Raw genomic sequence first — 14,319 nt, forward strand, 5'->3', positions numbered from 1 at the left:
TCAAGATTTTATCCTGACCCTAAAATAACCCCCTGACGACCAACAAAATGATGTCAATTTCCCTCATTTTTATGTCCTTGTGAGGACTTTTGTCCCTCCTAGGCATACTGCACACTCACACACACACACACACACACACACACACACACACACACACACACACACACACACACACACACACACACACACACACACACACACACACACACACACATACAGACACACACCCTAGAGTTTGACAGCTCCAGCATTTCAGGTTGAGGTATTGGACATGTTGCGACTAGTGAACTTTAACAGGTGAAACATGTTGTCCCATTATTTATTGCCATTGGCGCTCATGGTTTTATTCACTGATGTGTGTTTATCAGTAGCCAACAAAGTGACAATGGCATGAATGTGCTTGTACTACAGTTTCCTGCTAGACCTGATTATTAAATTTACCAAAAATGGTCAGCAATCCTCTTTAAGGAAGTACTTTAAACCACAAGCAAAATGTACGTGCTAGAAGATGTGAGATACAGAAGAATGACTGTGATGAAAGGCAACTTAAAGATAGACCTACAAGATATACTCACTTTACTAGTAACAGCTGTGCAAACTTAAAAAGGTTAATAGAGTGGACAAAATATAAGGAACACCATTCAATATATTGTACACCACCACCACCCACTACAACCTCAATAATAAAGATAAAGTAGAAATATCACCTTTCTGACGATGTCAACAAAACTGAATGTGTATAAGCTTTGTCGATGTAGAATTTATAGTAGACCTGTTGTATTGGATTGCATTAAATTGCATAGGTGTACTAATAAAGTGGCCAGTGTGTGTTAGTTTTAGTCCTGCAATGTCAAAAATTAGACTGACTTTTACTCTCAAAGAGAAAATGAATGATTTGTTTTGGGTGTTTACCTGGCATGTTTACCTGTAGTCTTAACTTGGCAATAAGAGTGCAATAACCTGCACACAGTAATCATTTTTATTCTGAGATACAATTTCAACTCAAGTCAGACAGTCGGTAAGAGCTGTTGTCCTGACATTTTGGGGCTTCTAGGAACTAGAGCTCTACTGGGCGTTTTTAGCAGAGGTTCCCTCCCTCTCACTCTCACTTCAAATCCAGAGAGAAAAAACCTTCAGTGCTCTGCGCAAAGGAACAGAGACGCAGCGATGGACTTTTCCTCTGTGTTTGTCTCCGCTGTTTTGGTCTGTGTTGTCAGTGCTGGGATCCCTCATGATGGAATACACTGGACATACACAGGTAGGGGTTTTGATTTCAGATGTTCATGTAATGTTCTTTTTAAAAATAAATTTTGTTGTAATAAAAAACACAAAACTCCAAACTGGAATTGAATTGAAAGGTGTCTGATGCGTAAAACTTGCTTGGCAACCTATCCAATGCATACTTGGTTTGGTATAAGACAAATTAAGAGAAAATAAAATGCACTTTTTCCTCAGTTATTTAAAATAATATTGCACAATTATAATTATTATTCACCCGAGTCAATTGGCTGCTTGTTTCTGTGGTGACGCGCGCTACTTTGACCAAATACCCCTGTCAACCGCTGTCAAACAACATCAGAAACACATTAGATGTATATAGCTGTAGTAAATAACTAGCTATAGAGTTAGTACTATGAGGAAAGAAGGAACAGCGGCAACAATATAGCCACAGTTGGGCGTTTCCTGTGTGTACCTGTGACTTCATCCTCCACGAACATTTCATCTCGGGGGCATTTTAATTGGCTTTAAGAGGCTGAGATCACACTTAATGGTGAATTCACACTGTGATAATAGTTTTGGTCCTTAATTTTCTCCATACAGAGGGAGCGTTGGATCAGATGCACTGGCCAACCAAGTACCCTTCATGTGGCGGTAAGAAGCAGTCCCCAATCGACATCCAGCGGCGCAATGTGAGACACAACCCTGACATGTTGCAGCTGGAGCTCAACGGATATGATGCCCAGAGAGGGAATTTCCTCATGTCCAATAACGGACACTCCGGTAAGAGAAGCCAGCAAGATGATGTAAAATGTGTACATTACTCTTCAATAATATAAACTTACTGTTGTGTTAAAAGCCCACGCTACTGTTAATGCCAAACTTTGTTACGGCTCACTATTTCCAAGTGTAACATTAGAAAAGAGTGAAAAAAAGTGTTGTTTCTGCTTTTCAGGCAGACATTAGTTTTCACTTATTTCTGTTTGATGTAAAACTCACTTAGATTTTCTGAACTTTCTTGAGTTGCATAATCCATCACAGTGAACAATTAGTCTGCTCATTTTTCTTAAAAGTTTCATCACTGCTGTATGACTGATTTGCTCTGAAAAATCTGCACAACATTACTTCACAACAGATAAAATAAGACTAAAATGACCGAATTAACAAAATGAACAGACTTTATATTTACTGTGGTAAAACTGAAATTTCAAGATGTTTAATGTTCCTGTTATCTGGATATTTGAGTGTGTTTTAAACACTCAAATATTTGAATATCTTTTTGTTTTAATCAGTTCAAATCGACCTGCCTCCCACTATGATCATCAGCAAGGGACTCCCAGGAAAGTACACAGCTGTCCAGATGCACCTGCACTGGGGCGGATGGGACCTGGAGGCCAGCGGAGCAGAGCACACCATCGATGGCATCCGTTACATGGCAGAGGTTGACCAAAATAAATAATTTGTTAATTTGAAACAAAAATTTGCATTAACAAAAAAAAAAAAAAGACTGGATTGAAACCAACTAAGCTGATTCACAATTGTTTTGATGATTTAATATACAATGTAAACATTTTTACATTGAAACCTGTATTTAAACATTTTCTACAGATCTGTGCAGCTATCAGATGCTGTGAAGTGAACACGAGTTGCAAGAAAACTCTTGTAGTGTAGTACAACAAATTATCATAACAGAAAAACAGAATATACGTAATCCTTTGGTTGCATTTGATTCCAGTTAATTGGGAAATCAGAATTACTTTTCTAATCTGAAAACCACTCTGCATATTCCTCTGTGACTCAAGACGCCTACATTCAAATAAACACGCTAGAGGTGTTTGTTCACTTCTTTGTTTTCCGTTAATAAATCTCTTTGCTGTTGTTGAACCAGCCTTAATTTGCTTGTCCTTTGTGTTAAAATCTGAACACAATTTAAATGTATTTGCTTTGATGTTAAGTGAGTGTTCCATTTGAAAAGCAGGTTTTTAGGTGTAATTTGACATTTAATATGTTATGTATGTCCACCTTGTCTTTCAGCTCCATGTTGTCCATTACAATTCTGACAAGTACGCAAGCTTCACTGAAGCCAGAGATAAGCCAGATGGGCTGGCAGTACTTGCCTTTTTCTATGATGTAAGTAAGCACACTAACTCTTCTGTTCCCTGTCCTCTGTGATCTGCTTTGTCCAAGTTGTTCATTACAGGACGGCAGTATTATTCCAGATATATGACCCTCTGTTCTGCTGTAGAAACTTTACAAAACCGCACAATGACAAAATGCCCTTTGAAGTGAACGATACTTTGTTTCGGTCATCCTGGTGAGTAAAAGTCCCCATTGAGAGTTGCCTTCTGACATTTTGAATGAGCTCTAGTTTCCAGAGGAATGCTCTCAGCAGTGAGAGGTCATCGCTGCAGCAACACCACGGCTGGCATTTACTGTGATATCAGCGCAGTGTGGCTCAGGCTGAGAGTCAGGGGTGATTCAGACAAACCCATTAAGAGACAAATGATTCAGACCCCTTGACGTGGTTTAAAGGAAAGTCTTATTTTCATAGTTTTGACCATCAGTAATAAATTAGGGCAGTGGTGACTTACAGGTTAAAGAAGAGACATTGTGACCAGAAGGGCATTTCAATCCCCCAGACAAGCAGGATGACTCTGGAAGGGGAAAATGGAAAGCAGCATTTGCCCCTCACTCTTTACTACACTGAGGTTGTCTTGAGCAAAGCTCTAGTGGAGCCTCTCAGTGGCCAGCAGCACAGACTGTGGTTGTACAGGACAGCTTCCTGGTGTGAATATGTAACTGTGAATGTGATCAGGGTGTTTCTGAAAAAGAGGTAATTGCACTTAAATGAAACTTCCCCCTGAATAAATAAAGGTGAAAACTCCCATAGTATTCATTAAACTAAGCTCTGAGATCTGGGAGTCAGACAGGGCAAGATACATGAAACACAAGCAGTCAGACAAACATACAGGGTTTAAATAAACCTTCAGGTTAGCCAAATTTATTAGGAAGATACATTTAATATGAAATTGTAATTTTCTCTGAAATGAGGAATTACTATCCTATTGTGTGCGCACATTTTTGGTTTCACTTCCATATAAAATGGTTTTCCACTTAAAGTGGATTAGGTAATCTGGCTAAACTTTGAACTCATTTACAACCTGTTTGATTGTTTTGTTTCTTGCTTCATCTGATTTTGTTGTAGTGATGTCACCGTTTTCCCAGACAATGTGTATCGTATGTTATGATAACTGATTAAACAAACTTAAATGCCAAGTTGCAAAACAGGAATAATTCCTGACTTCTGTAACTCTCTTATCACCTGCCTCAGCAACACATCCTTGGATTGGTCCAAAATGCTGCTACTAAACTCTTGTCCTCCAATAGGCCTAATGTAACCCATGTGACATCGATTCTGAGTCCAATTCAGAGTTCTTGTGATCAGCTATAGAGCCCTGAGTGGGAACGTGCCTACATTAGAGAAGTACTGCAGCCCTATGTCATCAGAAGATCTCTAAGGATTTCTTATCAGGGTTTGTTGGTTGTTCCTCGATGTTGCCTCAAAACTAAAGGATACTGTGCATTTGAGGTTATGGCTCCTAAACTTTGGACACAGTGGGAACCTTTAAAAAGCAGCTCAAGACCCATTTGTTCAGACTTGCCTTTTTTATTTGCTATTATTGTTCTTTATTGTCTTTTATGTCTGCATGTATGGTTATGCTTTATTTCCTCTGTGGAGCACTTTGTGATGTCTCTGCTCTCAAAAGGTGCTTTCTAAATGGATTTACTTACCCTACTTATTTACCTAAACTCGACCAAGTTTGACACAGTTTTGGTATTTTTTTCAGGACGGGCATTTTGAGAACACCTACTACAGTGATTTCATCTCCAACCTGGAGAAAATCAAGTATGCAGGTGAGTCATTGTTGGACAATGATGGAATTAACTGACCTAAAGTTTGAGTCTCTTGTGACTTGTGAGTCTGTGTTTTACTGCAACCATGACAGGTCAGTCCATGAACATATCAAACATCGACGTGCGCTCCATGCTCCCTGAGAACCTCAACCATTTCTTCAGGTACCAGGGCTCCCTCACCACCCCACCCTGCTACGAGAGCATCCTGTGGACTGTGTTTGATACGCCCATCACTCTCTCACATAATCAGGTACAGCAGACAGGAAGGCAACGTACCATAATGAAAGACATTTGAAATAAAAAAAGCTGTTATAATGGTAAATCGTGAACTTTTATGAGTGATACATAGACAATCAAATGAACTTATGTGGTGGTGTATTACAAGTTTTTCTTCATCTCTGTCATGTTCAGATCAGGAAACTGGAGGGTACTCTGATGGATATTTACAACAGAACCCTGTGGAATGACTACCGCATCGCCCAGCCTCTCAATGACCGTGTGGTGGAGTCTTCTTTCCTGCCACGCCTTGGGAAAGGAAGTGTGTGGCTTTCTGTGACATTCTGATTACACAACATGGCAAAGTAATTTATTTCCTGAATTCTCATCATTTGCTTTCGCCTTATATTTTTCCAGCATTTTGTCGACAAGATGAGATTGAATCCAAGCTCTTGAAGATCGAGGGTCTGATAACATCTCTTGGAAAGAACATGCATTCAGGTGATTTAGCTCTTAGTCATAAAAAAACTGCTACAAATGGTGAAAATGTGCTCATATTTACTCTGCTGTGTTGTCTCTGTTTTACTCACTTTAGGTGGGCTTCTCAACCACAGGCCCAGATATGGTGAGTGCTTTTTTCCCAATCTGATTAAATTTGTGGGTTGCGACTGTGGATGATGAAAAAGTAGATGGATATGTCTCGCTTTGCAGTCTGATTCTAATTTTTTTTTATCATACTCAGAGCATCGCGGTTTGTTCCCCTTGGTGCTCGACTTCCATGAGAGGAATTCTGGCAGCTATGCCTTGGCCCGCCTCAGCCACCCCATGGACCTCGATGGCTTCACTGTCTGCATGCACGTCCTGCCTCAGGTAGAGGGGGTCCACACTGTCATGTCCTACTCCAGCAACGGCAATGATAACGAGCTGATGATTTCCATCACTGAGGACAGAACTGGCAGAGAAGTTGGACTCTGGATCGGCAATGAGTTCGTCAACCTGCCGCACAACTTCAGGACCCAAGACTGGGCCAACTACTGCATCACCTGGTCGTCCCACACCGGCGGCGCAGAGCTGTGGATCAATGGCATGGTAGGCGAGCAGCGGTACCTGAAGAGCGGTTACACAATCAGCCCCAGTGGTGTGTTCATCCTGGGCAGAGACCAGGATGGGTTACTGGGCATCTCCAATGCAGACGCCTTTGTTGGTAAGATGACAGATGTCAACCTGTGGGACTACGTGCTGACCACAGCAGATATCCGGGACCAGATGTCATGTCAGAGGAATGGCACCACAGTGGGAAATGTGCTCAGCTGGGGAACCACCACTCTGAGCCTGTATGGAGGGGTGCAGCTGGACAGTCAGTACAGATGCCCCTGAAAAGGCTCAGCTGCTTCTGTTTTTTACGAGCTTTAACATGCTGCAATAAACCAAAAATTTTAATGCCTGATGGTGGGGATTTGGAAAGTGTATCGTTATGTAATGAAGGATAAAAATGTCTTTCTGACACCTGTGATAATATTCAATGCAAACTATATGTCAAAGCCATGTATTGTCTTCATACCTTTGCATCATCAATAAAGGCTTACGAGTGACTTGTTGGTTTGTTTAATGACTCGTTCACACCTCTGTAAGGCTGTATGTAATGACAACACCAATACACAGTAAGATATTAGTTTTTTCCAGCAGGCACATACAAATTTTAAAAACGGGATTGCACAAAGATTACTAGTCAAATAAAAAAATTAAATCACTTCCAGTCCATTACAACTACCCATGGAGTGAAGACTTCCTCCCATCTGAATGCTCTCATTTGTCTTCAAAAGGCTGTGACCTTCACTGCATCCTTCAGGGTTTCTGTGCTCTCTTTCAGTGGCTGATCCCCATCTCCCAGCTTGATTTCCACTTTATTCCTCTTGGCGAACATCTGGCTGATCTCCAGGAACGTTTTGCTCTTGGTCTCAGGAACCACCAGCCAGATGTAGATAAGCGTTGCCAGGCAGACGAAGGAAAAAATAATAAAGCTGTAGGATCCCAAGCCTCTCTGGGGGGAGATACGGAACAGAGATATGTGATCAACATGTCCTCAAGATGACCAGCAGGTGTTGTAAATGTATTACCCAGAAACAGACTGGGACATAAACAGCAGCAAAACTGAACTGAATGCAAATTGAGTGGAATACTCTTTTTTGGCTTCTTTTACTCAAACACATTCCTCCCTTGTTTGCTTTTTGGTTTTAAGATAAAAACACGGGAGAGGAGGTAAACATGAGAAGTGAATCATGTTTATGTTTATCTAGATGAAACTTTGTGTCCATTAGAATAGACTAAACGAGAAAACAGGGCTTCCAACAAACAGGGACTGATGCTACTTCTGCAATAGGAGAACAAGTTACAATTGAAGAATAGAAGATTCTCAGATTGGGAAACTGGAGAGTAAGTCCCAATCTAATTTACAAAGATGATGTAAAAAAGTGTTGTCAAAGTGTGCAACCTGCATTAAATGATTTTTCAACCACATGGGCAGTGTGAGGAGCTGAAAGGCTGCATAGGGAGTTGGAAAATAACTCCTTATACACACAGACCAACATTAGCATTTGTTTGGAGTTTCTGATGAATGTAAGTCCAATACTAGTTCTTGTTGTAGCTCTCTTTTGGTGTCCACCATCTCTGGAGGAAAATGTTTGGCTATAAAGCTGCTAAATGGTCTGTCTTCTATTTGGTACAGATCAAGTAGTATACAGTGGGTTTATCAGAGCACTTTTTTTTTGCTGAAAACATCTACCTGCTTTGGCTGGAAACAGCCTGGAGATGAGAGACTGACAGTGAAGTTTGGTTATGAAGAGTATTTCTAGTTTGCATATGGAACTCTATTCAGTATTTTCCACTTCCGTTTTTCTATTGTGTACTATGAATCTAAAGATACATTGTTTTTCATGTTTTTTGTTTGTTTGTTTTGTTTTAAAGAATTACTGATGATTTAGTGGTTTAGGGTGATTGTGATTTGTATCCTTCTTTATAAGTTGTGGCAATATAAAGAAGTTGTATCATATTGTGAGTTTGTTACCTGGTAAAGGTGACAAATATGCTGCATTTTCAGTAAACTTGAAACTTACTGACTGTTTGAGAATTCAAACTTTCTTTTTTTGGCTTATATTAAATGTTTGTCTGCAAATATAAAGAAAGACACACAGTACATATTGAAGTAACATAATACAATACAGATGGGTGTTTAATTAAAGGAAAAACCAATATAAAGTGTCTAAGTAAGGTGTTAGCCCACCATGTGCTGCTAGAAAAGCTTCAATAATGCTCTACATTGATTTTACCATCTCTGAACTCTACTGGAGGGATGAACACGATTCTTCCAAAAGATATTCTCTCATTTGGTGTTTTGATGATGATGGTGGAGAATGCTGTCTAACGTGTTTGTCCTATATCTCCCATATTGGGAGATTTAAATATTGAGACATTGGGAGTGTTCAACAGGGTTGACATTTGGTGACTGTGAGGGCCATAGCACATGATTCACTTCATTTTCATACTCATCAAACCATTCAGTGACCCCTCGTGTCCTTTGGATGGGGGGTTTGTCATCCTGAAGTAGACCACTCCCATCAGGATAGAAATGTTTTATCATATAGGATAAAGGTGATCACTCAGAACATCTTTTAATTGATGTCCAGTGACCCTTCACTCGAAGGGGAAAAGTAGACCCAAACCATGCCAGCAAAATGCCCCCACAGCATCATAGAGACACTTGACCCCTTATTATATGGGTTCCACCGTTCATTCCTGTAATTTGTCACCCGTCTGTATATAACAGTTGAAGCTATTTGGATGGTGATGCAATTTGCCTTCTTGTTTACTCTAAAAAAAACACACACACATCTGTAATCAATTACATAAAAAATAAACTTTTCCACCCCCAGTGTAAAACCTTTTAAAAATGTTGCAACTGACCTCTAGAAAGGGGAAGACCAGGCCAACAGTGAAGTTTGAGAGCCAGTGCACGGAACCTGCGACCATGAAGGCAGCAGGCCTGGCCGACTGCCTGAACATCTCAGTGGTCACCACATACGGGATGGGACCTGCAGAGCACACGTGTGGTCAACCTCAACCACAACCAAAACATTTCAGACGCATCATCACCCTTCAGGGTCACAGTGGGGCTGCCCACGTCTCAAACAACTGCAAATTAGTGAGCGCAAATTTACAACATATATCATTACATGTCTGGTCACATCCAAACAACACTTCAGCTAATGGAGCACCCTGTTGTAATCAGTGGGTGTCAGACTCACTGGGTCCTATGGCATGTCCGATGACGTAGATGATGACACAGGCGATGCTGACATAAGGCATCCACGTCACACTGTCCTGTCAACACAAGCCAGCAGCTACTGTTATGATTACTTGATGCTTTAAAACAGGAATAAACATGTTACTAACACTCCTTAATCACTGCCTTATGGCTTTGTGGATCACTAATGCCATTACTAGTACCTGTTTTCTATCTTATTTTTTAATTTGTGCCTTTGCTCCTTAAACTTTCAAAGACTGAAAACATCTGTGCTGTTAAAAGTGATGTATGTCTGAAAACATGGATCCAGGTGAAATTACAGGATTGCTGGATGGGAAAATTGGCTTTGTGGTCAAGTCTGAAGGTGAGTGCTCCTCATAGTGGATGACTCTGTTTCCAGGTCTCAAATTTCTCATGAACCCAGCAAATAGAGGCATAAAGTCATAATTTTGTCCTCAAGACCATGTTAGGAGCTTCATATGTACAGTAAACTGACAGTGAAGTGATGTGTTACTTAGTGACATATTTTCTGTTGTTTTGTCTTTACACTCCAGTTTACTGAAATTGCAATGAAACAGTGATGATGATGTTAAAGTGCTGACTTTCAGCTTTAAATGGTTTTTCTGTAAGTTGCTTGTCTCAGTGACATTTCAGAGCATGCCATTCCCTCCTTGTCCTGTAGTAGTCCTCAGTGTGTTCCCGCCTTTCACCATCACCTGACCTCCACCTTTTTATTAACCCTTGTCTGCCTTGCTGGTCTCAGTTGCCTGTTGCAGACCCCTGCCTTGATACAATCAACATTAATTTAACTTCTCTGACTGTAGGTCATGCTTTCGAGTCCAAACCATGTGATATTGAGCTGTTACACCCCCCAAAAAATGTAAATAGCAATCAAGGCATAGAAAAATACCAGTGATAAAATCTTATTCAATATTTTAGAATCTGGACACATCAGCATGACGTGTTTGAGGTGGTTCATAATCATATTGGGAGAACACTTTTGGATTCATGCAAGTCTTGCAGCAAGACAATCATACAAAACATGCAGAACAGACAAGGCAATCATGATCTAATAGTAGAATGTCAGTCAGCTCATCTTCGTCCAACTGGTCAGGTTGGTCTGAAGATGACACTGAAGGTGAAAATCAGATGAAAGAAGCGAGCTGTGAAGATGGCTGCAGTACAGGTGTTGAAGAGCATCACCAAGGGAAAATATAACTTGCCAGCTGATCTCTGTAGGTCTCTGTCCCCCCCCCCCCCCCCCCCCCCCCCAACACTGTTCACCAGATGTGGATGTAATTATCCTTAAATTCAAAAAGCTAAAAGTCAGCACTTTCACATCATAGTCATGGTTACATTTCCAAGCTATTTACAGTATTGATCAATAATCTATTGTTAAAAATAAACAGACATGTAATAAATCTTTCTCTCAAATCCCCTGAGTCTCAGTCTTCACAAAAAATCTCATGACCTCAAGCTTGAGACACTTTCACATATAGCAACAAATTATTATTCCATGATGGACCACTAGAGGGCAGCAGAATAACATGCTGAGAGTGTGAGATACACCAGGGTTTTTCAAAGCTTGAGACTGTGGGCCTCCCCTCAGAAAAAGTTTGGAAAAAATACCTTCTCAATGCCACCCCCATACCTTCACCCTTAAATTTAGTTGCTTAGTATTGCTCAACTCCTGGATATCTATGATGATCATGATTATTTTATTTGATCCCATGCAACTACATACTCAATAATTGCTAATATTGCTGTTTGACATACTTCACACTACACTATCATTCACTGAGCCTCCACTGAAATTGCTTTAGACTGTTTTCTTACTCTACCTGGAAGTTGAGAGCGACAGTGAGCAGCACGCAGGCTGCACAGCAGATCCCAAAACCACAGAGGAGGAGCAGCCGCCGTCCTGAGGCCTCCACAATGAAGACCTGCAGTAACAAATTCCCTGTTAATAACGATTCTTTCCTTGAGATGTTATCAAACAATAGACCTCATCCTCTCCTCACATATTTCACTCATAGAGATTTTCAAATGTTTAATAAGGTGTACCTACAGCAGCTATTGTCATGAAGACATTCACTGCACCTGTTCCAACAGTCACATACTGGATGTCATTGTGCTTGACTCCTGCACTGGCATATATGCTGTCTGCATAATAGTAAATCTGGAAGAGAGAAATACTTTATAGTTAAGAACTGGACACAAAAAATATGGCATCTCTGCTTGAACAGAACAAGGTGCTGTTTAAACTCTGATGTGGTGTATGTGAAACAGTGTGTATTGGTGGTCAGGCACAAGGACAACTGGATGGGCACACCTCACCGCGTTGACCCCTGACAGCTGCTGGCCCATGTTCAGAATGATGATGGAGACCAGCTGCCAGCGAAGGGAGCGCTGGGACAGCAGGGAGAGCACAGAGAGGCGGCCCTCTGCCCTCTCCGACTGGTTTTCCAGATGCATCTCTGACAGCTCTCCATCCACATCGTCCCAGCCTCGCAGACGCTGTAATGCTAGGGGAGGCAGAATAAAGCCTTATATGCCATAATGTACAATGCATACTCCTACTGTAATTTCTATAACTAGCCTCTCCCTTTGACTCTTGGTATTGTTATGTCATTTTTGTGTTATCTCACCTTTCTTTGCTGTCTTCTCATCTCCCTTCTGGATGAGAGTGTACCTAGGACTCTCTGGGAAGAAAGGCAGCAGCAGGAGCTCTATCAAGGCAGGGATACCGGTCAAACCCAGCATGAGGGTCCAGCCTGAACAGACAGTGAACAGAGACACATCTCATAATCAACTTCTCAATCTCATCTAACCAATAAAGGTTGTAAAATATTTGCCAGAATCCAATACGTCAGTCAGGACCTGTGCTGTTTCCCAGTATGTGTCTGATGCCCAGCACTTGAGCACTGAGGATGCCAATGGTGATGAAGAGCTGCGGTACGATGCCTATTGCTCCTCTCAGGTTCTTAGGAGAGAGTTCACCCAGATACATGGGCACCACATTGGATGACAGACCTGCAGGAAAGGGGCAGAAAATGTAAGATACATTTAAATCACATCTTATCAATCTCAGTTACTCGAACAGTTGAACATATCTCACCTGCACAGATGCCCACTATAAACCTGGCCACAATGATGATCTCATAGGACTGGGCAATCTCGCTGACTCCCATCATCACAGCTGGGACGATGGAGAAGATGTTGTTGAAGAGGAGGGTGCCCTTCCTGTTGCAGGTGTCGATGCATTAAAATCATAGCAAATAAACACAGTGCACAGTTTTTTTACTGAGCCTAATAAATGTGACATACCCACTCTTAGAAGGGGCAGTGTTACCTTCCTAGTTTGTTTACCAGCGGGGCCACCATCAGAGAGCCGAAGAAGCCTCCCAGAGGGTACATGGACACAGTCAGAGACCACAGCAGAGTCTGGAAGTTATCCTCCATTGGTCTGCCGTAACGCTCCAGGTAGGTGTCATTATAAAACTGTTGCATGAACTGAAAAGAGCAGGACAATACTGATCATTTCAGTGACACCGTCCTCAGTGTCACTGTGTGTTAATGTAAAGCTTTTGTTTCTTGTCTAGGGTTACCGGTGTTGGAGAGTTGACCACAGCCACATTATATCCATACTGGAAGGATGAACCAAATGCAGATATGAGTGTTGCCAGTGCCAGGACAGCTGTTAATCTCTGCCGGGAACATCAGTGCACTACGTGAATCCTCTTTTTACAACTCAGAGATCATCCATCAGGATTACACTATTTGTACACAGACGAAACAACACTTGAAATGTGATGAAGGTGATAATCATACCTGGTGTGCAACTCACCCCTCTCCCCTCCACAGGCTTTTCCCATTCCTGATTCTCCGCCATGGCTGAGTTTGGACTTGTCACTTTCAGCGATAATAACCGTGCACTTTGTTATTACTGCAACACTGCATCCTGCTCGCCCTTTGGACAGGAGATCAAAGAGCGTAGCAGTGGTTTACAGCTCGGCTTTGTTTATCTTTTTGATGTTGCTGACTCTGCTCTTGGATTCAGAAAGTTTTGTATGCAAAGATATTAAATATGGCCCTGGGCAGATTGTTAATGTGACATTATTTTACTGCACTGCAACTAGATTGACTCAATTGATGAGCTGCATGGTTGTCAATATATGTTGTAAAGTTAACTTATTATCACAATGATGAAGCCAGATGAGTGACTTTATTGCTCATCCACCTGCAGGCTGGCTTACATAAAGGTTTTATTACAGAATGACAACAAGACAAGAGTGGATTAATCTGTTTTCACAATGAAGACAATTTATCTCACACTGATTACTGAACAGACTCATTTTCTGTTTCAGCACCAAAGATACAAATCTTTTTTTTAATGTTAGCTTTGTCTTCAGTTTGATATGCTGCAACACTGCTAATCTCAACTAAAGCTTTGTCAATATGACAGCACTGATTGCTCTTGAAGCTGGATGTTATTTTTTTTAGAGATGCCTCAGAGCAAAAAAAAGGCTATATATCTAACAGAAAATGCTGAAAGGAAAAATGAGCAGCTTAGTTAGAATTCAATTAAGTGTTTGGTAGGCCATAAATGTTACATTGAGTTAACACACGTTTTGATTTTTCTCTCAAGTTAGGACCCAACAGATGTTCTC

At 41.1% G+C, this 14,319-nt stretch overlaps 2 protein-coding genes across 3 annotated transcripts; one reads left to right on the forward strand and one right to left on the reverse strand.

Annotated features, from left to right (window-relative positions):
• Nucleotides 1-1,157: 1,157 nt before the first annotated feature.
• ca6 (carbonic anhydrase VI) lies at nt 1,158-6,785 on the forward strand. Its single transcript, XM_062426934.1, has 10 exons — nt 1,158-1,258; nt 1,822-2,001; nt 2,511-2,659; nt 3,253-3,348; nt 5,067-5,133; nt 5,226-5,383; nt 5,545-5,671; nt 5,767-5,850; nt 5,945-5,974; nt 6,092-6,785. The coding sequence occupies exons 1-10, from the start codon at nt 1,168-1,170 to the stop codon at nt 6,724-6,726; spliced, it is 1,617 nt and encodes a 538-aa protein (XP_062282918.1). The 5' UTR covers nt 1,158-1,167; the 3' UTR covers nt 6,727-6,785.
• A 153-nt stretch (nt 6,786-6,938) lies between these two features.
• Nucleotides 6,939-13,614, reverse strand: slc2a1a (solute carrier family 2 member 1a). Of its 2 annotated transcripts, none has more exons than XM_062426935.1 (12): nt 13,497-13,614; nt 13,258-13,356; nt 13,002-13,162; nt 12,768-12,892; nt 12,530-12,682; nt 12,298-12,423; nt 11,987-12,174; nt 11,718-11,828; nt 11,491-11,592; nt 9,651-9,726; nt 9,310-9,437; nt 6,939-7,390 (listed from the first exon to the last, which is right to left on the reverse strand). In XM_062426935.1, exons 1-12 carry the CDS (start codon nt 13,539-13,541, stop codon nt 7,166-7,168), a joined length of 1,539 nt encoding a protein of 512 aa, XP_062282919.1. In that variant the 5' UTR covers nt 13,542-13,614; the 3' UTR covers nt 6,939-7,165. The 2 variants fall into 2 exon arrangements, with proteins under 2 accessions (XP_062282919.1, XP_062282920.1); XM_062426936.1 differs by having other exon boundaries at nt 13,481-13,560.
• Nucleotides 13,615-14,319: the final 705 nt, after the last annotated feature.

The sequence above is a fragment of the Scomber scombrus genome, chromosome 10 (assembly GCF_963691925.1).
Source record: "Scomber scombrus chromosome 10, fScoSco1.1, whole genome shotgun sequence".
NCBI classification, from domain to species: Eukaryota; Metazoa; Chordata; class Actinopteri; order Scombriformes; family Scombridae; genus Scomber; species Scomber scombrus.